The sequence below is a fragment of the Suricata suricatta genome, chromosome 5 (assembly GCF_006229205.1).
Source record: "Suricata suricatta isolate VVHF042 chromosome 5, meerkat_22Aug2017_6uvM2_HiC, whole genome shotgun sequence".
In the NCBI taxonomy this organism is placed as follows: Eukaryota; Metazoa; Chordata; class Mammalia; order Carnivora; family Herpestidae; genus Suricata; species Suricata suricatta.
In genome coordinates this window covers 92124231-92151040 of record NC_043704.1, presented here as the reverse complement: position 1 = coordinate 92151040, position 26810 = coordinate 92124231, and the positions used below count along the sequence as shown (strand labels likewise).

The following is a 26810-nucleotide window of genomic DNA, read 5'->3' as shown; positions in this document are numbered from 1 at the left end:
ATTATCATATCTAAAAGACCTATATTTTCTTCTCTAGATGTATCAAAATTGTATGTTGTATACAAAGGGCCCCCATTATGGATTAGCTTAATAGCAGAAAGTAGTTCACAGCTCACTCATTTCCTTTTCATCTTATAACTGCACAAGATTGTGCACTGGCACACTAAAATATTTCTTTTCAGTTAATGATTTTATATTTTTTCAGCATATCGAAACTTATGGCTTTCTGCTGGATTTAAGGATAAAATGAAACAGTTTTACAGAGAAAAATAATATGCTTTTCCCCGTACAAACACTCATAATCACTTTAAATATAGGCATGCTAAAAAGTACTTGAATATTTACTCCAATAGTCTTTTACTTTAAATTGGTTTGTATCAAACCACAAGAGACTCTTAATGATACAGGGCAAAACTATGGGTTGTTGAAGGGAGGTGGGTGGGCGATGAACTAGGTGGGTGATGGGTGCTAAGGAGGGCACTTGTGGTGATGGGCACTGGGTGTTGGTAACTACGTGATGAATCACTGAATTCTACTCCCCAAACTAATATTTCACTAGATGTTAACTAACTAAAATTTAAATTAAAAAAAGAGGAAAATAAATTGGTTTGTAACTTATATGTAGGTGGAAAGTATAAGGATACTCTTGGATCAGGGGACGCTGTTTACTTAACGGCTTTCAAGTGAAGGAGGATTATCGTTAACTCCGTGTGATGCCGACTGTGCCTCCACTTGCACATAGATCCGACTTATTTTCCTGTGGCCACTGAAGGCACGCAAGCCACATTACCGCCTTCCATGTATTGTGTGAGCTCTGGCCATGAGACCAAAGTCATTGCTGAGGAAGAAACTGAATTTTAGGGCAATAGTTGGAGATGGGGCAAACTAAGGAAAGAAATGACAAGCAGCTCAACATGAACAAAGTTGGTGAGAGATGATAACAATAAGGGACTCCATAGCGTGGCCTAATAAGGCTTTGAAAGGGGAGTCATTCAGATATGGTAGATGGGAGTAGAATCACTTTGAAGATTTGGGTGGCCTTTTTCCTTCTAAAGTAATTTAAAATGAAACACTACTAGATTGAGTTGAATTGTGTTCTTTCAAAATTCATATGTTGGTCTTTTTTAAAAAATTTATTTATTTATTTTGAGAGAGAGTACAAGTGAGGGAGGGACAGAGAGAGAAGGAGAGAGAGAGAATCCCAAGCACGGAGCCCACTGCAGAGCTCAAACTCATGACAAACTGAGATCATGACCTGAGCTGAAGAGTCCCACAGTAAACCAAATGAACCACCCAGGGGCCTCCAAAATTCATATGTTGGTCTTAACCCTCAGTGCTCAGAATGTGACCTTATTTACAGAGATAGTCAAGTTAAAATAAAGTCATTAGGGGGAGCCCTAATCCAAAATAATTGGTGTTCTTATAAAAAAGGAAATTTGGATAGGCATGCAGGGAGAGCGCCAGGTGAAGACAAAGGCGGAGAGAGCCCGGGATGATATTCCTACGAGGCAAGATACACTAAAAATTGCCAGCAAAGCACCAGAAGCTAGAGAGGCATGGAACTGATCCTTTCTCACGGCTCTGAGAAGTAACCGACGCCAGGACACTTTGATTTTAGAATTTCCAGCCTCTAGAACTGAGGTCATCAATTTCCATTGTTTAACCGCTTGTTTGTGGTACTTTGTTACCCTAGCCCTAGCAAACTCATATAACAATTAAGCCGTAAAGTGAATGGAAGCTCACTTAGGTTCTAATTTTTCCCCTCAAACATGACAGATGCTTTCTAAAATACACTTTTCCTGCTGCTTGAGCCTCCCTACTAAGCCTACCCAGGTTTAGGGTGTACCTTGGGAACAAAGGCGGCTTCTTTCCAATAATGGCAGCAAAAGAAGTTGACCTCAAACATGAAAACGTGGGTGAATTACACTGAGAAGACTTGAACTGGGACTTCCTATTGGATTTCATGTAGTCTGGGTCACGGAGAGGGGATTAGGTATGTTTATAGGGGCTTGTTTGCACCTGTTCATGCCTTAGGAATTGGGTGCTCAAAGGATTTTTTAGTAAAGCTTTTAAAGATAATTACTAAGAAGAAAAAGTGTAGATGAAATAAGAATCACATTCTTCAGGAATAAATATCATGTTTACATGGCCATGATGGGAGTTACGGAATGAGAATGTGTTTCTAGAGATTAGCAGGATGGACCAAAATCCTCTTGGCAAAACTGACATTTCACTCCACCACAGTGGATTTGATAACATTAATTTCTTTGCTCTCTTCCATTTAGTTTCCAGACCAAATGCTTTTAAATATTTATCATCCAAAATAGTTTGAATTTTAATTCTTATTAGAATGACAATTATTTTCAAACAGGCTTGAAATTAATTTCTAAAATAAACTTAGTTTCTGAAACGGAGCTGTTTCTGTTATTCATAATGTATCAGTTTCCTTTAGCTTTGGCTTGCATTCAAGCAAACAATCCCCATATATTTCTGTTTCTTCATCTAGTTAATTTACGTTATTTAGTATTTTAGTCATAAAAGTGCAACATGAAAATATGAGGCACCTATCTCCCAGAAGTTACAAAATGTACAAAAACACTTCCTGCTAAACTGTATTACCACTCTTGATAGAAAATTCTCTTAATGATAATTTTAGTTGTGTTTAGTATAAAGAACAATTACAAAACTTTGCTAACACTTTGTCCAGGAAACAATATATCATGGTTTAAAAAAATTATTTGGGGGGCATCTGGGTGGCTCAGCTGGTTAAGGTCCAACTTCGGCTCAGGTCCTGATCTCACAATACATGGGTCTGAGCCCAGCATTGGGCTCTGTGCTGACAGCTCGGAGCCTGGAGCCTGTTTCGGATTCTGTGTCTCCGTCTCTCTCTGCCCCTTTCCCATACGTGCTCTGTCTTGCCCTCAAAAATAAATAAACATTATTAAAGTTTTGGTGGAATTCCCCTTGAAACTGTCTGGTCTTGGACTTCTGTTTTTTGGGAGTATGTGGACTACTGATTCAATTTAATTGTTGTTAATTGGTCTGTTCAAGTTTTCTATTTATTTCTGCTGCAGTTTTGGTAGGTTATATGTTTCTAGGAATTTATCCATTTCTTTTAGGTTGTCCAATTTGTTGGCATATAGTTTTTCATAATACTCTCTTATAATTGTTTTTATTTCTATGGTGTTGGTTGTTGATTCTTTGCCTTCTTTATGATTTTGAGTCTATTTGAGTCCTTTTCTTTTTTTCTTGGTGAGTCTGACTAGAGGTTTATTAATTTTGTTGATTTTTTCAAGGAACCAGCTCCTGGTTTCATTGATGTTTTTTTCTTTTGTTCTTTTTTTTTGTTTGTTTTTAGTTTCTATATTATTTATTTCTGCTCTAATATTTATTATTTCCTTCCTTCCTCCTTGTTTGTTGTTTTTTTCTATCTCCTTTAGGTGTAAGGTTAGGGTGTCTATTTGAGATTTTTCTTACTTCTTGGGGTAGATCTGTATTACTATAAACTTCCCTCTTAGAACCACGTTTCCTGCATTCCAAAGGTTTTGGGCTGTTGTGCTTTCATTTTCATTTGTTTTCATGTACTTTTTGATTACTTCTTTGATTTCTTGGTTGACCCACTCATTTTTTAGTAGTATGTTATTTAATATGCATGCATTTGTCATATTTCCATATTTTTTCTTGTGGTTGACTTCTAGTTTCATTGCATTATGGTCAGAAAAGATATATAGTGTGACTTCAATCTTTTTGAATTTGTTGAGGCTTGTTTTGTGGTCTAATATGTGGTCTATTCTGGAGACTGTTCCATGTGCACTTGAAAAGAATGGGTATCCTGCTGTTTTAGGATGGAATGTTCTAAATATTTCTGTTAAATCCACCTGGTCTAGTGTGTCATTCAAAGCCACTGTTTTCTTATTGATTTTCCATTTGGATCATCTGTCCATTGATGTAGGTGGGGTGTTAGAGTCCCCTACGATTATTGTATTACTACTGATTAGTTTCTTTATGTTTGTTATTAGCTGTTTTATGTATTTGGGTGCTTTCATGTTGGGTGCATAAATATTTACAATTATTATATCTTCTTTTTGATTGTCCCCTTTATTATTATCTTAATGTTTTAAAAAAATATATTTTGAGAGAGAGACAGACAGTGCATGAACAGAAAAGGGACAGAAAAAGAGGGAAATACAGAATCTGAAGCAGGCTCCAGCACAGAGCCTGATGATATGGGGCTTGAACCCATGAACCATGAGATCATGACCTGAGCTGAAGTAGAATGCTTAGCCTACTGAGCCACTGAGGCACCCCTGTTCCCTTTACTACTATACAGTATCCTTTGTCTCTTTTACAGTCTTTGTTTTAAAGTCTATTTAGTCCCATATAAGTGTTGCTACTTTTCTTTCAGTTGACACTCATTTGCATGATAAATGTTTCTCCATCCCCTCACTTTTAATCTTCAGGTGTCTTTAGGTCTGAAATGAGTCTCTTGTAGGCTTTATAAAAATGGGTCTTTATTTTTTATCTACTCTGTCACCCTATGTCTTTTGATTGAAGTGATTATTTCATTTATATTCAAACCAATTATTGATAGATATACACTTTTTGACATTTTGTTACTTGTTTTGTGGTTTACAGTTTTTCTCTGATCCTTTCTTCTCTTTTGCTCTTTCTTGGTTTAGTAGTTTTCTTTAGTGATTTAATTGGATTCTTTACTTTTTTTGCATGTCTATTACTGGTTATTGATTTGTGACCATTATTCAGTTTGTATATAACATCTGCATATAGCAGTCTATATTAAACTTATTGTCACTTAATTTTAAATTCATTCTTTACCCCTCTCCACTTCATGTTTCAGATATTTGGTATCATATTTTACATCTGTGGAATTCTTTTTTTTTTTTTTTAATATGTTTTTCTTTCAGTATTTGCAGTTCTGAAATTTTACTTGGTCCTTTTTATATCTTTTATTATTTGTTGACTCTCCATTTCTTGTGGACACTCAATTTTTTCATTCATATGAGTATGTTTATAATTGCTCATTAAAACATTTTTTAAACTGATGGCTGTTTTAAAATCTTTGTCAGATAATTCTAATATCTCTATCATTCTCTGTATTAGAATCTATTGATTGTCTTTCTTCATTCAGTTTGACATCTCCCTGGTTCATGGTAGGATGAGTGATTTTCAGTTGAAACCTGGACATTTGGGGCATTATGATATGAAGTTATGGCTCTCATTTAAACCTCATTTAGCTGGATTTTTCTGACGCTGCTATGGCAGAGGATGGGGGGGCACTGTCTTCTTATTGCCAATTGGGTATGGAAGTTCAGATTTCCTACTAAGCCCTTCATTGACTCCTGAGGAAAGCGTTCCTCATTACTTTCGGGTGAAAATGAGCATTCAAGCTCCTCACTAGGATGACACTGATACCTCCCTAGCTGGGAGCAGTCCCACATCAATGCTTGCCATGCAGCCTCCACAGACATCATATTGAGGAGGCAGGCTCATAATTGTTGGCATGTGGCAAAATTCCCGATTGTCTACTGGCCTCCTCTGACACCACACCAGCAGGGGGAAGGGAGGAAATGGTTCCTTATCTCCCAGTGGAGATGAAAGTCCAGGCTCCATATCTGGTGTTCTCTGACACTACCCTGTAAGAGCGGGAAGGCTGGGAGAATGTTTTACAGCCGAGAAGTCTGACTCCCTACTTAACTTTTGCTGACATGGGTGGGTGTTGGATCACCACTTTTTCCTGTGATGTAGAGTGGGATGGAGTAGAATGATTATTGTCTAAGAATTTTCCATTTATTAGGCTTCCTCTTTCCTTGTCCTTTGGCTAGAGAGGGTAGGCTTTTGTAGGGGCTTGTTTTATCTACACATGTTAGTGTTTCTGGATTACTACCTTCTTTAGCAACGAGTGTAGGATGTATGAGGAAAAAATAATCCAGTGAACTTACCATCATATCATTCCTCAAGTTTCCATGTCTCTTGGTTGTCAGTCCTTTTCATTCTACCTTCCAGAGTCTTGTGTTTGTTTTACATGTAATGTCCAGGATTTTTAGTTGTACTTAATGGGAGAAATAGGGAAAAGCTTATCTACTCCATATTCATGAAGTGGAAGTCTCTTATCATGGTTTTTTAAAAAATAATTTTTGATCCCTGTACTTCAGGATAGTACATAGCAAATGTACTATCATTTCTTGAATCAGTTTTTGCAGTTGCTTCTAAATATCTATGTTAATATGATTAAGTGAATCATTGTGAAGCTGAAGGGGTCATTTCTGCATAAGAGGTCATGGGAAGTTAAAAGTCTTTTGGATTTATTTTAATTCAATGAGAGGGCCTAATTTTATCTTATTTTTAGGTTGGGATCTTCAACATACTCCTATGTTTATCCTTTCATCAGCCATTCATTCTCTTCTCCAGAATCTTTTCTCAAGCAGAAAACCATTTTTAGCAGAGTACACGTAAGTTTTACACACACAGTTTTGATAATGCTAAGAGATAAGGGTGTGTTTATGCTTATGGCATTTGTCTGTGTTTTAGATTATAGTTTTTCCCCCTCCTCCACACACACCATTTTAAGAAAGTCATAATCAGAATGAGAAATGGCCCATACCTTCCTTTAGGGCTGCATGTAAAGCTCTTTCATTTCTGCCCTTCTCCGAAAGATGAAAGGTATAATGAGTACACTGTAAATGATTGAATGAGCTACAAGTCAATTGCTCCGAACTCTGTATTAATCCCACTTTCAATACAGAATGGAAGATGTCCTATGGTTCATTTAACTACCAAGTGGTATAAGCTGTTATTGTGTTATTCTCCAGAATTATAAAGGATTGCAAAACTTAATGTATAAAATACATGCAATAAAATGCTGGGCTGCCAAGCAAAGAAGACACCTTTGGTAATTTAAGGAGAGTAACTTTCAGAATGAACTGCAAACTCACTCTTTGGTTCAAAATAGAATTGAGAATTATGCTCCCCTCCCTTGCCCCAGATATTTCACTGAACTTCTGAAAGATGCATTTGAAAAGTTTTTATAGACATTAAAAAACTAAATATAAGCATTCCCAATTTCTGTTTTAGTTACCTTCCTACATCAGCTCACTAGTGGGACAGGTGGGGAGGGATCCCAGGAAGTGGAGGAGTGAGAAATGTGCTATCCAGTTCCAGTCGCAAGTCTCCTGGGCTGTGAGAATAAAGCTTGGAGGAGTTGTAGCAATATGTGCTTCTGAAACTGCAATATCATTGACAGGCTGCATTTCAGAATAATTCAGATAACTCACCAGAGGGTGACCCTCAGATGGACAGTAAGTACACTATAGAAATGACCAGACTTCCAAGCTGTTTCCTCTAAGTTCTAATATTGCAGGAAGAGGGAAAACAGTGAGCTATCAAAGCCAATCTAAATACAATGTTTATAGAAAAAGGGATGATGAGAGAAGACAGTAAGAGCACATGATCCAGGGGGCAGTGATTCCAGGTTTTGGATTTGGTCAGGCAGCTGCTGCAATGCTGTCTGGATACATCCTCAGCTGGGCCAGTCGGCTGTGATCTGGAGAAGGATGGAGGATGCCTACAATAGCCTCTGATGCTTCGGTTCTACTCGCTGCTGAAAGGTGGACTCAAGGCTTGTCTCACTGGTTGTCTTACAGAGTCTGCCCTGGGGCTAGAAGACCTTCTTTGTGCCGTTGACTTTTAGTAGCTGCATTTGGTTGAACATTAAGTGTTCTACCTAATGATTAGGAGCAGAGCCTTTGATCTACCTCAACCAATCTGATTCAGAACTAAACCCTCAGTACAAGCTTAGGTTTGTTTCCTTGTTAATTCTACAAAGCTCCTTTCCTCATCTTTCAAAGGAGAACTAATGACATCGCCCTCACAGGGTTGTTGCAATGATTAAATATGATAACTTGAGGAAATGCTTGGCACAATATTAAAAGATCAATAGTAATCACTGATAATATTTGCCACCATCACAGTATTAACTTAGTTATTTATGTGAAATAAATTTCTCTATAGCTTGTTTAATTGTGATAGTTATTCAAAAGCAAACTTCAAAGAGACTAACATAGTTTGATCCTTTGTTGACTAACAGTATTTTATTATGTATGTGAGCACAATGGCAGTTAGCTTTGTTTGCCCCTTGATAAACTCTCGCTGAGAACTGGCAAACCTCCTGGATATATGCTCTCTAGATGAGGCTATGCTAGGAATTGACTTCTGCACAGAAATGTGTCTGCTGCAGAAATTTCTTGCTGAATCATTAAAGTTTTTAGAATATTTTCAACAAACAAAGTATATAAAAGAGGTATTCCCAGTTTTGGAGGGAAGACCAAGCACAGGTGGGAAATAAGAGATCAGCAAATACAGTTGCTGAAAATGTTTAACAAATTAACCACATGCTTTTTCATCCCCCCCCCCCCCCTGCCTCTTTAAGTCAGAGGAGAAAGATGCTGTTTGGTTTAAATGGTAACTGAAGTTTGTCATTTAGATTTGGAGGATCACACTGTAGCTCGGGAAGATGGCCAGCACCAAGGCTTTTGGCCTCCTCCACTTTCCAGGATAGACTTGGCTTTGCTGAGTGCAGCATTTGAGGATGAAATGCTCCCTGCAGGTGCAAGGGCTCAGCCTCTGACCACAATCAGGAGGTCTACTCGGGCTTTGTTGGATGTTCCTCCACTGCACCTGCTGTCTGGACACCTACTGGCACAGGCTCATTTGTCCCAGGAAACTTGATGATTTATCCCAGGCATCTGGCCTCTTCTACCCCCTGGGCCTTGCCTCTCTCCTTGTCCTCATCGTCTGTCCCTGTCCTTCTCCCCAGTGTGGTCAACAACAAGAGTGGTTAGGTTTCCCCACACGATCTGCATTATGCCATGGACAGAACTGCTTAGCAGTGCTTAGAGTACACACTGTAAAGGAATTTGGGGATATGGTAATGAGGAAGCCCATAACAAGACGCGGAGAAGATTCACAATCAAATTGCAATAAATCTGCGGAGACTCCTTAAAGAACAAGACACACAGGAAAAGCCTGATTGCTGGAAAAACTGCTTTGCAAATGAGTGGTATGGCTGCTGAATCTTTGAAAAGACAGCAGCACTTTCAGAGAGACACAACTGCAGGCCCTAACCACGTATTAGTCAGCCCACATGACTGGCCGGTGAATGATAGCGCCGCATGTGCAGTCTCTCTCAGAAGAGTTTCTGGAGGGATTCAGGTTTGAATGCTGATGTGGAAAGTAAATAAAATGTTCCAATTTGCTCTTCTCTCTTCCTCCTCAACCAACTGCCCCTGGCCCATCTCCCAGATTTGTATTCTCCCCTGCTTGTTCTGCCTACATCAACAGCCTTGAACAGCAGAGTTGCTAAGTGACATACAATTCTATCCCATTTTCATCTTAAAAGACCAAATTAGTATATCAATGAATGTCACGTCTGTTTGATGATGAGTACGATGTATAAGTTAAGGTTCTGAGATGGAAAGGCACATAAAAAGCTGAATAATTTTGAACAAGTTCATATGGATGGTTTAAAGTTATCCACCTATATACTCCATTAGTTGAATTCATTGAAGATTGTGATGTACTATATTGTAATATTTGATGAAACTTAAAGAATTATTTCTTTTCATGAAAATTCACAGGACCATGATCACATGGTAGAGTCTTTCTCTCATTACTTTTAAAATGACAAAATTTTATTTTTCCTCATGTAGTCTCAAATCAGTGATCCAGAAGCATATCAGAATAAGACCATACTTTATATGTTGTACCAGATTAAATTCTGATCTTCTCAATATGAAGCTTAGACTTTGTAAAGGAAAAGCAAATAAGTTTTCTTCCGAGTTGAAGACAGAGTGCTGCTTAACTGTTTCTCTTAACTGATTCCGTGGTGAAAAGAAATAGGAATGTTCCAACTTAACAGTTGGCACATTTTTTTTTAAAGCTTCCCTTTTCTAAAGACTTCTTTTTCTATTTATCTTCAGGTCTAGTTCATAAAGCTCTAATGGGCTTTAGGATTTAATGCTAGGTAACATAAAATCATAGGCTCTAAGGGTGGTAAGGATTTGAACATATTATGTTTCTCAGAAGGTTGTGACTTGCCCAAAGTCCCATGAATGGGAGCTGAATGGTCAAGGATTTAACAGAGTTAGGTTCTGTATTCTTCCTGATTATAGATGAAAAACTAAGGAACAGAGGATGTGGATATTACATAGGTGGATTATAGAGGTAGATAAACTAGACATTCCTTGTGACTTCTTAGACCCAGATTGAAAGAAATTTACTTTGAGAATTGAAGACAAACAAATTGTGCTGGTTTGTGGTCAAATTCCACATTAGTTGGAAGTCACCATAATTCCCCACTTGGCCTCACATCCACTACCACCACCTGGCTTCAAGGTTCAAGTCTTCTGCCGTTGGGTGCACGCCACGGTAATTACTCTCCTGTATCATTGCAATAAACTTCTAACTAGTCTCCTTGATTCTACCCTGCCCCCCTCCCCCATCAACCGATTATCATCTCAGCAGCCTAGAATGGTTTTGATTTTTTGTTTGACAAAGCATCATGTCATCTCCTTTATCACTTCATCTTTTGTTACTCTTATTTATTCTATTTCAGTCCCCCAGCCCTCCTTGTAGTTCCTTGTACATGCTAGGTACTCTCTAATCTTGGGGTTTTACATTTACTGTTTCCTTTACTTGGAATGCTTTTCACAAGATATCTGCATGGCTTGCATTTCTTTCGATTTTTGTTCTAATGTCACCTCAGTGAATCTTGGCCTGACTATTCTAGTGCAGTTGCAATCATTGGCACTTTTATTTTCCTTTCATGTTTCCCAGAGTCATGGCTTTCATTACTTATAATATATTCCATATTTCTTTAGGTAGTTTAGTGCCTACTTCGGAATGCAAACATTGTGATGGTACCGTTTTTTCATGGCTGTATCTTCAATGTCTAGAACAATATCTGACCCACAGGAGATGCCCAGTAAATGCTGGATGAATGCATGAATGAGCAGTGTGATAACAAGACCTCTGGGATATTCAAAAGGGTATGTTTTCTCAGGCTTTTTTGTTTTGTCTTTGTTGTTGTTGTTGTTAAGGACTTAACCTTGTTAAAGGATCCTGCTGTGCCATGAAACTTCCCAACATAAGAAAATTTATGTTTTTTTAATGTAATCTGCTTATTTTTGCAAAGCTAAACCAACATACATATATCTTTCTTGAATTAATTACTGGAAAGGAAATATGCTGTAAAGCCAAACCAAAACAAAAGCCACTTTCCTAAAACTCTATAAAGAATATATTTTCATTCTGGTAAATTAGAAAAAAACACATTGTCTCTTTCTTTCTTCTTCTGGGTTCTTCGAAAAATCTCAAAGAAAAAAATACAGACAGGAGGTCAGCACTCATGAATCAGACTTCATCTTGATGGGCTTTTTATAGACCTATAACAAAGTGAAGCCCTGAAAATTGTGTTAGGTAATGGGGATTCTGCCAGACCCTGTAAGTACGTGGAACTAGGAGGTGCTGCTATAATTCTGCTGCTTCAGATGAAAATTTCAAGTGTTTTCATTAGGTACAACAGCTGTTTCTATTACAGATAACAGATCTCAGAGGTGGTGATGCTGATATCAACTTCTAGTGGGCTCAGAACACAGTGTAGCTTGTACAATTAGGTTTTTTTAATTATTTTTTTCTGCACACGCAAATTAACTCTGTAGCAGTAAAAGGAAATTACTTACTTGCTACCGGAATTGTCTGAAAGTGATATGATCATCCTTTGTAGAGTCACATTAACCAAATTAAAAGCCCTTGGGAAAAATTTGGCACCCTGTTCCTTCTCATTCACATCTTCGTAAAGACCTCTCAGGAGGCTCCATTTAAAAAGCTAGGATCATTACCAGGGCTTTTAATTTGGAAAGATAAGCTGCTCACCAGTGAGTCCTAGACACCTAGTGGTTGAGTACAGTGTGGCGTTGCAGTGTCCCAACCTCAGAGGCCTTCATGTTACTATCCTCCTGACTCTTCCAGCATAGGACATAGCTCTGCTGTTGGAGCTTGTTTCCAAGACATGCTATCATTTCATACTCCTCATGAATTCACTCCTCCTTGGAGAAATGGAATCTATTTCTTCAACCCTGTGAATCTGGACTGGCCTGTAACTACTTTGACCAGCAGAATATGAGAGAAAGTTCTGGAACTGGCCTTAAAGAAGACTGATGGCCTCCAGTTCCTTTTCCTTGAAATATTTCCTCAGGGAACCCAGCTGTACTGCTGTTTACAGCCTCATTCACATGAACAGGCCACATGTATAGGCACTCCAGTCAGCTGTCTCAGTGTCTAGTGTCAAGTGTCAACTATATGAGTGAGCTGTGTTGTAGTCTAGTACTTCTTAGCCTTCAGACGACTCTAACCTCAGGCACAGAAGCCACCTGACTGAACACCATGAGAGACAGTGAGCAAGAACCACCCCTAGCTGAGTCTGGTCAACTCATAGAATCATGAGAAGAGATAATATTGGATTATTGTTCTAAACCACTATATTTGGGCGATTTATAACACAGCAATAAATAACTGCAATAGGAGCAAAGTGGGAAGCCATAGGCTAAATATTCCTTTGAATGTGGGCATCAAAAACTAGCTTATTGTGAGGTGGAATTGGTTACCTGTAAGATATAGGTAGATATAGAAAAATGTCAATTTCTCTTCCACCTTTTTAGCTAGTCCTTGGAATTTCATAATTGGGCTGTCACTCTATTACCACTTGGATTTGTAAATACAAATATGTAGTATACAAAGGTATACATTTTGGGGATGGATAATGCTATAAACCAGGGTACAGCACACTTTTTCTGTATAGGGTCAGTTAGTAAATATTTTGGGCTTTGTGAGCTGTATGGTGTTTTTAGCAACTACTCAACTTGGCCAAGGTGACATAGAGCATATGTAAATGAATGACATGGGTGTGTGCAATAACTTTTACTTACAAAAATCGGTGACTGCTGGTTTTGACCTGTGGGCTGTAGTTTTCTAACCTCATGCTAAAAAAATGATTTCTATAGCAAACAGGGATATTTGATTCTATTGCTTAACTCTCATCAGCATTGCATTTGGCTTACCTCCAGCTACAATTCCTCTTGCCCTTTCTTCTGAGTCTCTTTTGTATGGTTCTCTTTCTAAGTTTGAAACACACTCTGCAAGGCTCTCTTCTCTTCCGATTCTGTGCTTTTTCTCAGCCATCTCACCCTCTCTAATGATTTCAGTTGATATCAATTTGCCAACAACTAAACAATCTCTGTTTGGTCTTTTATCCAGAACTCCAGACTCCTGTACTCTCCCTTGGGTATCTTGGAGCGTCCTAAGTTCAATGCACTTTTGTGCCAGTTATTAATTAGCCCATAATCTCTTAACTCCAAACCCACCCTCCTGTGATTAGCTCTGTGATGCTGAGGGCTGGAACTCTGCAAACCTCATTTCTGTTTTGCCAGTTGTTAGTCTCTGCCAATAGGAGATGATATAGGGGCATTGTGATGCCAAAGGAGAAAGGAGTGACTCACTGTTGACTTCCTGTCTGCTTGGGGTTCCTGTGAGCATCTCTAAAGCAAGGCTTCTTTGCTCCAGAAAGTTATGTTCTTTTCTGTAGTAGCAGGTGAATCTAGTTTTGTCCAAAAGTTGCACAGTTACCTCCATTACCACCCCTCACTGCTCCTGCCACCCTCCCTCCTATCAGCACCAGTGAGTGAGTGCTCCCTCCTCAGAAGTGTGAATCTGAACCCTTCAGGATTCTTCCTTCAGGCTCAGAGATAGTAGTGCCAGCTGAGAAGTGCCTTCTAGTGGGAGGTCTCAGTTTTGGCCCAGCAGAGTTCTTGCTCCAAATTTCTAAGTTTTAGTAGTTCCAGTCTCTTCTCTTGGATTTCCCAGCCCTAATGGTGGCAGCTCCTCCTTTTAATTGCTTCTTCTGTGCTAGATTATTATCTCCTCTGCTTTTTCAGTTACCTAGTTAACAATGTCATACTTAGTTAACCATTTTTTATATTAAATTCCCTTTCAAGTATGTAGAATGGTTTCTGTCTTCTGACTGGATTCTGAAAGGGCTTATAGTCTCAGTCCAAAGCTATACTTTTGAAAGGCCTTCTTTCTTAGTAAATGGCACCAGCAAACCTCACCTCATTCCCTGCCCCATGACGCAAGCCCAATGTGTGGGCATCATTCTAACTTCTCCTGTTCCCTACACTCCCTTATGAAATCAGTGAACATGGCATGTAGATTTGGCTTCCTGCACATTACTTCTATCTGTCTACTTCTTTCCATTTCCACAGCCACCACCATAGATCAGGACACTGCCTTATAACTGACTGCCCCACATTTCTATAGCTCCTCAGTCCGTTCTCCCACTGTAGCCCTAGAGAAGTCTCAAAAACATTTTCCAGATAAACACTTTCTGAAACATTCCAAATCCTTAACATAGTTTATAAGTCTTTTTGTGATTTGACTTATATTTCTGCACTTTATTTTGAAATGCGTTCCTTGCTCCTTTAACATTTTTTCGTATCAGTTTTTAAATATGTCCTGCTTTCTTTGCACTCTTGGTATAAACTCTTCCCTCTCTGTAGAAATCTCCCTTGTCACCTGGATAACTACTACATATACTTGAAATGTTGTATAACCATCACTGTCTCAGAGATGGCTTTTCTGACTTTCTAGACCAGATCATATTTCCCTATTTGTTTCTATAGATTATTGTATGTCCACTTTTAAACTACAATATTCAGTAAATTTGTAGCTGTATAATCTTTCCAAAGGTGGTCAGGCACATAGAAGCAGGGGCTGTGTTTATATCATCCAGCACAAGATCCTTAATACCAAGTGTTCTTTCTAATACAGTAGGTTGTCAACAAATATTTGCTGCATTCAGTTAATTTTTGTTCTATGTATTTTACCATAGGACCTCTGAACCGATTACAAAAGACACCATTTCCTCAGATGCACTAGAATACTTCATGGCTGATGATTACCTCTTAAACAAGAGGCTTCTTTGGTTTGCTCTTCTCACATCTGCTAATACTAAGTCTTCCTTTATGAGTTCTTACAGTGACTTTATGAGTTCTTAACTGGACTGGAGACCTAACATAACTCCCTCCTACATTGTCAGAGACCTCGGCAGTATCACACAAGTCTTGTGAGTACCCGGTGCTACGTGCATTTCTGTGCTTGCTTTATTTAACTCAGGCAGCCAAGGAAGGGATGTTTCTCTACTTCTTCCATCCAAGTACTAACCATGCCTGACCCTGCCTATCTTCTGAGGTCAGATGAGATTGGGACATTCAGGGTGGTATGGTTGTAGACTATTCCTCTACTTCTTTCTTTAGTGTTTTTATTATTTATTTATTTTGGAGAGAGAGACAGAGACAGAGACGGAGACAGAGACAGAGAGGACCATGAGATCATGACCTGAGCCAGAATCAAGAGTCGGTTGCTTAACCAACTGAGCCACCCAGGTGCCCTGACTGTTCCCCTACTTCTAAAAACCAGTAGGTTACCTCTCCACTCAAAGCATCAATGTGCTAGTTTTTCTGTAGTTCTCCGAAATGTAGCCATTAATCTTCAAGTGACAAAATATAGGGGAAAGTGTTGGGAGGTAGACTAAAACATTGATGAAAGGGCTTTAAAACAATCTATAATAAGCAATAATGGAGAAGGCAGATAATGAAAATAGAATATGAAAATGAGCATAAGAAGACCCATAAAACCATATGACCACAATCTGTTGAAGAAGCAGACCCGAGGAAACAGATTAAATAAACCCATTTTGATTCTGGTTACACTTCCAGGGAGATAGCTATATTTATTTAAAAAAAAAAAACCCAAACAAACAATAAAAGAACCTGAAGAGCTTTCTTTTGTATTTTCTAAGCAGATTTGACCCAAGATGGACATTTTCTCTGACAATAATATATCTTTGTCCTTTAGCTCAAAGTTTTACCTTTTGGATTGTATTCCACACACGTTCTTTATCGTTTCTTCTTCCTTCAAGGGTGTCCATAGCATCTGCCATTAGTGACTGCAGCTGTGGCACCGAGATAAAAATTATCAGCGTGGAATTCACACAGAAATAACGTCCCTAAATACACAGATTAAAACCTAATTAAAAAATCATTTGTACGCTGATGATTTTATTACTCATCTTTCTGACAAGGAACACGGCCACCTCATCTCTGCTTCAGTCATTACCAAGTATTATTGCACATACAAAATATTGTAACAATGAAAAGATGCTTCTTGGAAATGTGTGGAAAACATATAGGTTTTAATGTAGTAAGTGTTACTGTTTTGTAAAAACAGATTTGGGTTGTAAAGAATGAAGGCAGTAGTTAATTCTCTCAGGAAATGGCATGTAGTACATGAGCGCATTTTAGTATTTTCTCCTGAGGCTAATGTATCATAATTCTAGGCCTCATGCAAAAGCTCACCCGAGGACAATAGTAAAGTTGTGCTGTTTTATTGCATTTTAAAGGATCTAGCTCACTTAAGTTCTTTTACTATCCTTTTATTTCCTAAAATTTCAAAATAACCAACTTGCCTTTTTGAAAGGCAAGTTGAAAAGACTCCACCCTTTGCCCCACACTGCCCTGTTCCAACGTAAAAGAATCCAACCTACATGCTGCGCATGTGGGCGTACGGCAACGAAGCTGCGTGGAGCCACGTGATATTTAAGCTAGAAAAGAAAGCCGGTTCGGTTCACCGCGGCATCGGAGTGCGAGCGCTCAGATAATCTGCCTGTACTTTAGATACTGCGGAGCTTAAGCAGGAGGGCAGAGAGTTGAGTCACTCAAAACTCTTCTCCTGAGCAGTCACTGTTTATACAGAACCATAAAAGATATTACTAGAATTTATTTTCTAAGTTAACCTGGGCTTGGAAGTTAGGAAGTAAAATCTATTACTTAAGGTGATGAAATCCTGCAAGATACGTGATTTTTAATTATTTGGCTGCACATATACTTCCATATATATTACATTTTTTCTAGTAGGCATATAAATTATGAAAATATCCCATGAAATCCTATTTTCCAAGGTTTCAGATAGTGGGATGTTGCACTAACATGTGAGTGAGGGATGTCAATAATGCTAGTTTGATGCTCTTTGTATATATTTGGAAATATAAGTATTTCCGGAGGGGAAAAAAAGCTGCAGATAGGTGGTTAAGAAGCCCTAAGTGCAGAAAACTCCCCTGTATTTTTCATTTAAATCTTGAATGTGCTTTTTAGCAAGACAGGATCAACACTGTGCCAGCTTCTTAAATTAACATTTTCTTTGCTTCCTCTTATCTCAGAGGAGCATTAATCATCTAAAATTGGCTATAATATGCACTTTGAAAACTCCATACTTACTGCACTCCTGAATGCCTTATGAATGGAAGGATAAACACTTAGCCTTTTAGAAGGTGCTCCGCTGCACACAACCATAAAGGTTTACAAAGTATTATTGCTGGTTTTGACCTAGTAATTCCTTGATTAATAGACTCCCCCCCATAGTTTAATACTTTAGTATGCACAGTTTTATTATTTGGCTAGTCAGACCATTTTATATACTTACTTTGCATATCAGTATTTATTTAATACCTTTTTATCAGGTCCGATGAACATTATAAATGTTGGCAGTTCACTTCTTGTTGGATTAATTTGTTACAACTTTAAAAGCTCAAAGAGGGAGGGTTGCTTTAGTTATCTGAAAATTACAGGTGATCGGTTTGGGCTGTTCTCATCCTTGCTACGTGAATTCAATTCAGGTCTATAATTAGTTTTAGCTACCTTCAATTAAAGCCTCAAAGTAAAGAGCCCTTCCTTACAACACATTAGAATTTCCATATACCGTAATTTTTACCTTTCCTCGGATGGCCCTCACAATGGTTAGTAATAGTTTTACAAGCGAGGAGCCACATTTCTAATATTGATTATGGTTTTAATAGACACATCTGTTTGAAGATTGTTTCTGTGAGATATTCCATTAACTGATTTTTGACTGGCTCCGTGTTTTCTGAGTTAATTGGTCAATTCAGTTAAAAAAAAAAAAGTCATTTGACTAACTACATTTCCCCTCCAGTGAAACAACTGTTTTATTTAAATGTACCGGTGAGTGTGTGTGTGTGTGTGCGTGTGTGTGTGTGTGTGTGTTGGCACTGCCAACATATATATGATGCTAGAAGTGAATAAGAAAACTATAAAGACTATTTCACAGGGTTGTTTTTTATATAGTAATTACTCTTGTCTTCTCACTTTCCCTTACAAGAAAATTATATGCTAACCTATCTTGGAGTTTAAGAAATAATTTATCAAAATTATATTTTATTTAAAGCAAAAACCTGATCCACAATATGAGTAATCAGCCCTCTTCCATGTTTTTACACATCACAAAGGTCTTACTGTAAAAATGGTGGCTAGTCGACATGAGCAAATAAAAGACAGAAACACACCTTTTTACATTTTCAGTTTCTTTATTAAAATGCCTCAGGAGGGTTGGGCAGTTTGCCCTCAGACTACATTGATTCTCACAATTTTGTTTTTCAGAACGTATCATTCTTCTGTTGGCCGGGGGACTGTGAAAGCCTTAAACAAAGGAAAACACTTACCAGTTCTGCCTCCTGTTGGCTGATGTCCTGTAGGTAGGGGATGGTGGCCAGCTCCGCCATTGCTTGATTGACCACCTGGGACTGCTCCTTCACTCTCTGCAGCCGGCTCAGGAGGCTGGCGTACTGCAGCTTCTCCACCACGCCCGAGCACCGGTAGAAACTCCCCTGGTCTCCCAGGAAAAGGAAATGTTTTAGAACAAAATCACAAAACTGGACCTCTCCCTAGAGATTGAAGTCAGGGATTATTATGGTTACGTCCTTGGAAGCAAGGGGTATCTGACACAAATAAATGTTTCTTTCCATTATTTTAAAGAATTGCCTGTACCCTTCCTTCAAACAGATGAATGTATATAAAAGGGAATACTTTGTGAGACTGTTGCGAAGGATGTGCAGGTGGCCCCGTAGTAGGAACCTGGGCTTGAGGGGAGAAGAGGGGACTGAAATTGAACATGTGTTCCACTCTTCCAGTGGGGATCTCACAGAGTTGTGCTGATTGGGGAGTGACTTTATCTATGTCATCATGACATCATAGGAGCTAAGAGTTGCCTACTGTCTTGTGTATATAAAAGAAAACTTTTTATGCAAGTTGAGTCATGAAAAATATTATGCACATTGAGTTCTGTCTACCCCAATGGTTTGCATTAAATCTTTAGTTCTCACTGGATGGCCTTGGACCCTGGTTCCCCTCCTTGTGGTATTACAGCACTTGCTTCTGGCTCCTTGGACCATCCCAACAACTGACACAATCCATCCTGAAACAGGCTATGTACACATTTGTAAGGGCCACCCCCTCCCCCATGAATCTAATGGTATTTTGGGATTTCTTAAAGTGGGGCACACTTTTAAATAAGGTGTGCCAGTCAGCCATAAAAGAGGAGACATGACCTTCTCTAAAAATTCTAATGCAAATTGTAATGCTTGATAGGAGAAATAAAATTTATCATAAAAATTCTTCTTTATATTTAGGAAAAAGGGGATGGAAGGGGTATCTAAGGGTTAATAGAAAAGCTTTGGGTTTCTGCTGTGTTTGGAGGGTGATAAGAAGTGGGAAGTCACAGGAAAATATAGTTTGGCAATTGCATTCCGCATCCTGGTGCTCAGGAGAGGAAATCTGAGTGACTAATATTCTTTTATAACAGGGTTCCTCCTTGACCAGCTGTACTGGAACCATGAGGTTTTGTTAACTAGGCAGACTACTGGGTTTTACATGGTGAATCACAATCTCTTGATATGTGGTCCTAGAAATATGATTTTATCTAAGTGCCCCCCCATATTCAAATACCTCAAATGGAAGTTGAACAAACCACCATTTTAAAGCTTAATATCTGAGCAAAGACTATTTTAGCTTATGTATGTTTATAGAGCAGATTTTTCTCTCCAGACATTAGAGAAGGCAGACATGATTTTTTTCCTTTAAATAGAATCTCTTCTAAAAAAAGAAAATTATTAGAAACTAACATTACTACAGATCATCTGAATTTCAACTTGAATTTGGAAAGCAGTTCTTTCTGAAATGTCATACTCATATTTTGATGGACACTGACCTCTAGAAGTTGGCACTCTTCTAGAATCTTGGTAATATAGGAAGGTTGAGCAGAATTACATTGTATTTGTTGTATGCCTCCCTAACACTTTAGCCAGTTGACTAATGCCCTCCTATCTCTGCTAATTTGTTTTTCCTGATTAATCATTTATCTGAAACCTGTAAGCCTATAGGAGTGATGATTGCAAATTGTGGATTTGGGATCCCTTCTCAGACTTGACAAAATAGCTAGCCTACCCATTTAGTTTAAACATGGAGCTAAACAATGCGATACTGTCAAATAGAGGAAAGCAAGTTGCAGGAGAAACTGTTTTCTTTCTGAAGAAAAATTGCTTTCTTTGTTCTTCTTTAAAATAAACAATGGGGCTCATTGTAGGAAAGTGGTGTAGTGACTCAACTCCAAAGAGCAGAAACAACAGCAGTCTGCTCGGGAACATAATCTATCAGTGTAATTTTCCAAAACATCAGGAAAATAAAAATAGTGGAAGGCAGTGGTGCTTTGTTAGCTTGATTGTTGGATGCATAACAAAACAGGAAGTGCTCCATAAAAATCTGATTCTAGGGACAGAGCATAGTTGACTGCTAATTGATACCTATCCTCCCCCACCACCCTAAGCCAATGCAATCTGGTTATCAGGAGACTACAGATTAATATTTTATCTATACAAAATGTGGGTTTCTGAGAGACATAGTGAAAAAGGAATATAAATTGATATCTAATGCTAAGAGGAATGTTTTAATGCTATTTCTTTAAGAAAATAAAGGAAATAATAAATCATGAAGGAATTAGGTTAAACATCTAATGTTACCAAAGGCTACATCTAAAGGGGAGTAGCCTTCCCAATGAGCCTTCAAGAGTGATCAAAAGTGTCCTTAGCTGCTGGAAAGAGTGTAATAAAGTGGCCAAGACTGAAGCTAAAATCCACACAGGTACAATGAAGGTTAGGTAAATAGCAAGCCCAAATGAAGGCTTTAGTCAGAGAATTGCCTAGAGTTAATAGCAGGTATGGTTAAAGGTTTAGCAAGTAAGTGGTACTACATAATACCACTAGAAAGCAGAGCCCAAGTAAATATATTTCCATTTGACATACATATAGAAACATTAATCGCAAAAAAAGGGGTAGAAAATGCATATCACTGTTCATTTCAAATGTGTATATGTAAACATTTTTTATGCTTCACTTGGAGGAAATTAAAAGTAAAATTAATGAGGTATTAAAAACATGGTTAGGTCATTTTTTGGCAAGTCAGGCTGTGAAGAAGGCTTCATGCATGGCGAGAGATTTTATGATTTTAACTCTTTAACATTTAGCCCAGGAAGCACAGTACATAAGGTTTGAAACTGACAGCAGCCAATAAAGTTAATGAATGGAAAAGCACAGAGGCACCCAGCAGCATGTGAAATAATTAGGACAAGGATCCAGAGAAGGAAAAATACCATCAGAGCAGAGCGACTGGTTGAATGGGGTTGATGTTTAGGGGGATTAAGAGCCACCAGGTAGGAAGGTGGTAGAATACTTTAGATCATAACTCTTACGGTACCAGAATCATTCTTGTTTGGCCATATGTTATTGTTGTATGCCTAGTAAAGGAATCTATAAAAATAAGGAAACTGGGGTCAGAGTGTAAGGAGAATCATTGCCTGACACATAGAAAACCAGGAATGTCCTTTGTTCCCTCTACCATCTCTTGGCAAGAGGTGAAAATTCATGTTCCTTGGGAAGTCCTATTGTGGTTAGATCTACTCCATGGCTGGAGATGACACCTTTAATTCTGACTTTGTGAGTAGATCTGAGCACGTTAGTGATCTAAGGAAAAAAAATTAGAAATCCATAGGACACTCACACAATCTTCGTTTTAGAACATGTAATTTCAAAGTACACAGCTTGCATAAAGAAAAACAAAGGTCTATCAAACAGTCCTTTAGTCAAAACAAGCTAAAATCAATGCAAATAAGGAAAAATCTGAAATTTGTAATAGTTTACAAAGTGCTTTAACATGGATTACGTACTACTGGTCTCCAACAACTCTGTGAGGTGGGCTTGGCAGATATCAGTTTATTTAATAAAAGAGAAACAATAGCTCAGAGGTTAAACGACTTGCCCTAGGGTTACACAGAGCATAGCCTTGGACAAAAGTCTTGATCTATAGGTGCCACAAGTGAGTGTAACAACTGATACAAACAATGTAATACATTCAAGTGGACAGCATTTGATATGTGACAAGAAAAAAAACACACTTCAGGGAATCTTTAAAAACACTGTTGAGTGTTTCTTGGGTCACAGTTAATGGCAAAATATAGGAATAATTTCTACCTAACAACTAACTCATTACCTGCTTCATTAAACTAGGTTACCTTTGCAGCTAATTTTATTCAGTCCTGCTCTATGAAGCTGTGGTTGGGCATATAATAAAAAGCCTAGAGGCCAATATTTAGATATACTTGTGTGATTCCTGGATACTTTCTTCCTCACTTGCTTCAATTCTATTGCAGCCATCTTTGAGATAATCTTCTAAAAACTATTTTGGAAGATTCTATCTCCCATAGAAGCTAACACAGAAATGTTGATAAAATGCCTTGCACGTAGCAAAGTAGTACTAACTCACTTTAAAGAAGAGTGAGTTATTAATTTGATGCTAAGAATCTTAGTTGTGTTTTTCAAATATCCTTTATGGACACATAAAGATACATGCACATACCAATTCCTAAGTGGCTAGAATGCCCTTTGAAAGGTGAGAAGAAAATGAGTTAAGAACATTTAAAAAGTGCACATTAATCTAGACAGGCCCAACCTGCATACCCAACACGGTGTGAGATAGGAACTGGCAAGAGGTGAGGTGGCCAGTGTCCTGACACGTAAAAAGGGACAGCCAGTGTCACCCCAAACACCCAGGGCATCGAGAGATCACTTACACAACTTTCAGCTCTGCTAAGCTAACCATGAGCTGAAGTGACGGTTAGCATGGAGAGGGTTCTTGTTAGCGAAGACTCTACTGCTGGCAAGGGTCTGGTGATGACAAGGGTGATGTTTGTGGGTCGCGACTTGAGGCCGGCGATGGCATGTGTGTGGCTAGAGGAGGTTATGATAGAGGGTAAACTGGAGAACAGGACCTAAAATTAGTGTTAGAGCCATGAGATTGCTATTAACTGAAAGTTTGTATCTACTCATCCAAATTCATACGTTGAAGTCCTAACCCTCAGTGTTACAGTGATTAGACAGAGTCATTAGGGTGGAGACCTCGTGATAGGATTAATGTTCTTATACGAAGAGACACCAGAGAGCTTGGTCTCTGCCATGTGAGGACACAGAGAGAGGTGGCCGGCTTCATGCCAGGCAGAGAGCCTTCATCAGAACCTGACCATGCTGGCACCCTGATCTTGGATTTTCTAGCCTCTAGAATTGTGAGAAAACGGAAATGGATTTCTTCTCCTTCTTCTTTTTCTTAATTTTTTAATGTTTATTTATTTTTGAAAGAGAGAGAAATGGAACATGGGTTGGGGAGGGGCAGAGAGAGAGGGAGACACAGAATCCAAAGCAGGCTCCAGAATCCAAAGCTGTCAGCACAGAGCCTGCCTGTGGGGCTCAAACCCAAGGACTAGGGGTTCATGACCTGAGCCGAACGTGGACTTTTAATCGACTGAGCCACCCAGGAACACCTGGATTTCTTCTTAATAGAATTATAGAAAAGATAATTGAATGGAACACAGTTGTGGGTAGCGGGGAGCTATGTGGTAGGAAAATTAGTAAAAATGTGCTTCTGTATTTGTAACGCATAGAATTACACGTCATGCAAATAGATTAGGAGTTTTATAGCTTTTAAAAATGCTGAATAATGTTATTGAGCAGATACACTGCTGAACAGATGTTAAGTAGCTGTTTGTGATGACCCCCTTGGTTCTCCTTGTAAGGTAAGAACATCAAATCCATGATGTAATACAAAAGCCACAAAAAGAAAATTCTTCAAAATTTCCATCTTCTAGGTCTTGTGAAAAATATTTTTAAAAGGGGAAATCTGTAGCCTTTATAGCCTGTTAATGAGAAGTTCCCTTTATGAACTTTCAGTATAATGTCTTACATTTTGTAAAACAGTACGGCATTATGTAGGTCTTATTTTGGGCTTTTTAACACTAAAAAGTAGAAAGGGCGTATTTTCCCTGGTTGAGAAAACTTACCTTAGGGGTGTACAAAGATCAGTTGCCAACTCTTAGTGTAGCATCCAATTTACAAGTGTGGTACAGAGGCACTAGCTTGAAAATTCCAAATTCTTGTGTATGAAACAAGATAGTTATATATAATAGCCCAATATATGAAATGAGGAAACACTATGTTTACTAAAATTTTGTTACTAATTTGAAGTGACAAATGTACTGCAAACTTGAATTAGATATCAGGAAGGCACAAAGTAAAACCTCTTTAATGAGACACTAGCCTAATAAATGCTGGAAATTGCAAAGTGTAGCACTGCAGTATGTTTTAAAGCATATTAAAAAAACCCCCCAAATCATTACCTAAACTTTGCTTCTAAAAATCCTCCAACTTGGAATATTTGTACCATAAACATTCTATACTTTCACAATTATCTAAAATTTGTGCTTTGGACAAATATAAGACACTCATATACCTACATTTAATAAGGTGCTTCTAATAAAATCCAATATTGGCAAGATCCGTTTTCCCATTGTCTCCATGTGCCTCACTGTGTCTTCTTTGGTCAGCAGACAGAAGGGAGTTTTATGTTCTAAAAATTGTAACAATAAACTTTTATACTATTTTTTCCAGACTTCCACTTCAAAAATGCTTTCTTTAACAAGCTATACACAGATAACTCAACGTTAATAGACATGAAATCTTTAGCGTAGAAACTAGTACCATCCCTAGACCACATGCATAACAATGAAAGATCTATGAGGAGAAAGGCAGAGGAGACATTGCCCTTTAGAGACTACCATTTATTCATTTTGTTGTGTTTCCTGATTGAGAGATCTAAGAGGCAGCCTATAACAATTCATCTCTCTCAGCAGAGTGTTTTTCCTGACTTGTAAAAAAAAATGTCATAAATGTGTCTGATTCTTGTCTTGTTCCTCCCAGGTATTATTCAAGTGTGCAGATCCCACTGACTTTGCATGTATCTTGAAGTTGAGATAAGCCTTGGAGGATAGAGTGCCAGACAAAACACAAATCCTTAATTATGTTGGTAGAGCTGAAGGAATAAATTCAACCTGGTCATGAATTTTGCCCACAAATCTGAGACTTCAACTCCATGTGAACATTTTCTTGAATTTTGAAAATTTCAACCAGAATTACAGAATACCATTTAACTGTAGTACTCTTCAGGAGATCTAAGCTCTTGGTTAATTACATAAGAAAAGAGTGGAATGAGTATCAGTACAATATCAGATAATCTAAGTGATTTAAGGTGGTCATTGGCTATATTTTTTATTTTGCATGATGCTGCTGTTGGATAATTTTCTTCTGCATTTGCTAATTGATAAGAACAAAAACTTGTATTATGTGCTTTATGTTTAGTCACTGGAAGATAGTGCTGGAGGGGTGACATGCTTGGAGCAAGGGAGGCAGACACTCTAGAACTAACTGGTCTTGGGGGAATCTGAATGCCAGGTTTTGTTAATAGACTCACAAAGGAGACTGGAAGGAGTTAATGATAACCCAACAAACATTTTTTGGGGCCTTGCCCTACTACAAGCCAGGCCTTGTGATGAAGAAGACTTGCTGAAGAATGCACAGTTCCTGCCTTATAACAGCACTGAAGGATACTAATAAGTCTATGTGATTTACCTGTAAATGTAGGCAGCTTCCTACTTGATAGTTTTTCCAAAAATTTTCCATCTTCTTTGTTTTTGAACCCAAGAGTCAAGAGGTATTGTTGGGGAGGAAAAGCTGACCAGTCAACTGTCTGAGGCAGCATGTGGAGTCCTTGAAGATCTGAAATACAACAGGAAATGAACCAGAGGCTGATAACAAAGGGTATTTTTCCCCTAAATTTCAGGAATTCTACCAGGAAAACATGATAAATAGAAACATTAAAGGCACAAAGTGAAAGCATACTCATCAAAATGTCAAATAGATGATATATCAAAATTTCATTATGATATATATTTCATGATTTATGCTTTTTAAAAAATATAATCATACACAGAGCATAATAGTAAAATATGGTTAGATTACATGCATATCTTTCCATTCAAAATAATAGAAAGTTCAGGAACAGCTTGCAAGGCTTAATATTTTTCTGTGTATTCAACAGAATTTGATTTTTCTGTTCCTAGTTTAAGATTTAAAGAAATAATATATGAAAGAGAAAATTTATCAAGTGAGGATTAAAATATAAAGCTAATTAATTTAGTTACCATCCTTCCTGTAGTTGAAGAAAATTTGAAATGACAAATGTACTGACTTTTATAATTAGATTTGGAAATAATTCAAGTGTTATGAAGATGGTTGCAAAACAAACACATACTTAAAGACCATAAGAACTAATATATACGGAGTACTTATTTTCTACCTTCCCTTGTTCTAAGTACTTTGTGCGCATTGTCTTTTTAAATCCTCATGATAACATTACAAAATTGGTGCTATTGTCCCCATTTTATGAACAGGGAGTCGAGGG

General features: G+C 38.1%; 1 protein-coding gene and 1 long non-coding RNA gene across 4 annotated transcripts in view; one reads left to right on the top strand and one right to left on the bottom strand.

Moving 5' to 3' along the window:
* Positions 1-26810, bottom strand: part of SPATA16 (spermatogenesis associated 16) — a 224994-nt gene that overhangs the window by 8175 nt on the left and 190009 nt on the right. For both annotated transcript variants that reach the window (XM_029939862.1, XM_029939861.1), the window contains exons 7-10: positions 25979-26125; positions 24808-24920; positions 18638-18802; positions 15995-16078 (exon numbers count right to left, since the gene is read on the bottom strand). In XM_029939862.1, the coding sequence (XP_029795722.1) occupies positions 15995-16078; positions 18638-18802; positions 24808-24920; positions 25979-26125 (509 nt within the window). The remainder of the gene's footprint in view (positions 1-15994; positions 16079-18637; positions 18803-24807; positions 24921-25978; positions 26126-26810) is intronic.
* LOC115292013 lies at positions 5594-10989 on the top strand. 2 transcript variants are annotated; one of them, XR_003908756.1, is made up of 3 exons: positions 5594-5727; positions 6365-6467; positions 10893-10989. It is a non-coding gene; the product is annotated as an uncharacterized LOC115292013 (long non-coding RNA). The 2 variants fall into 2 exon arrangements; XR_003908755.1 differs by lacking the exon at positions 10893-10989 and adding an exon at positions 8498-9268.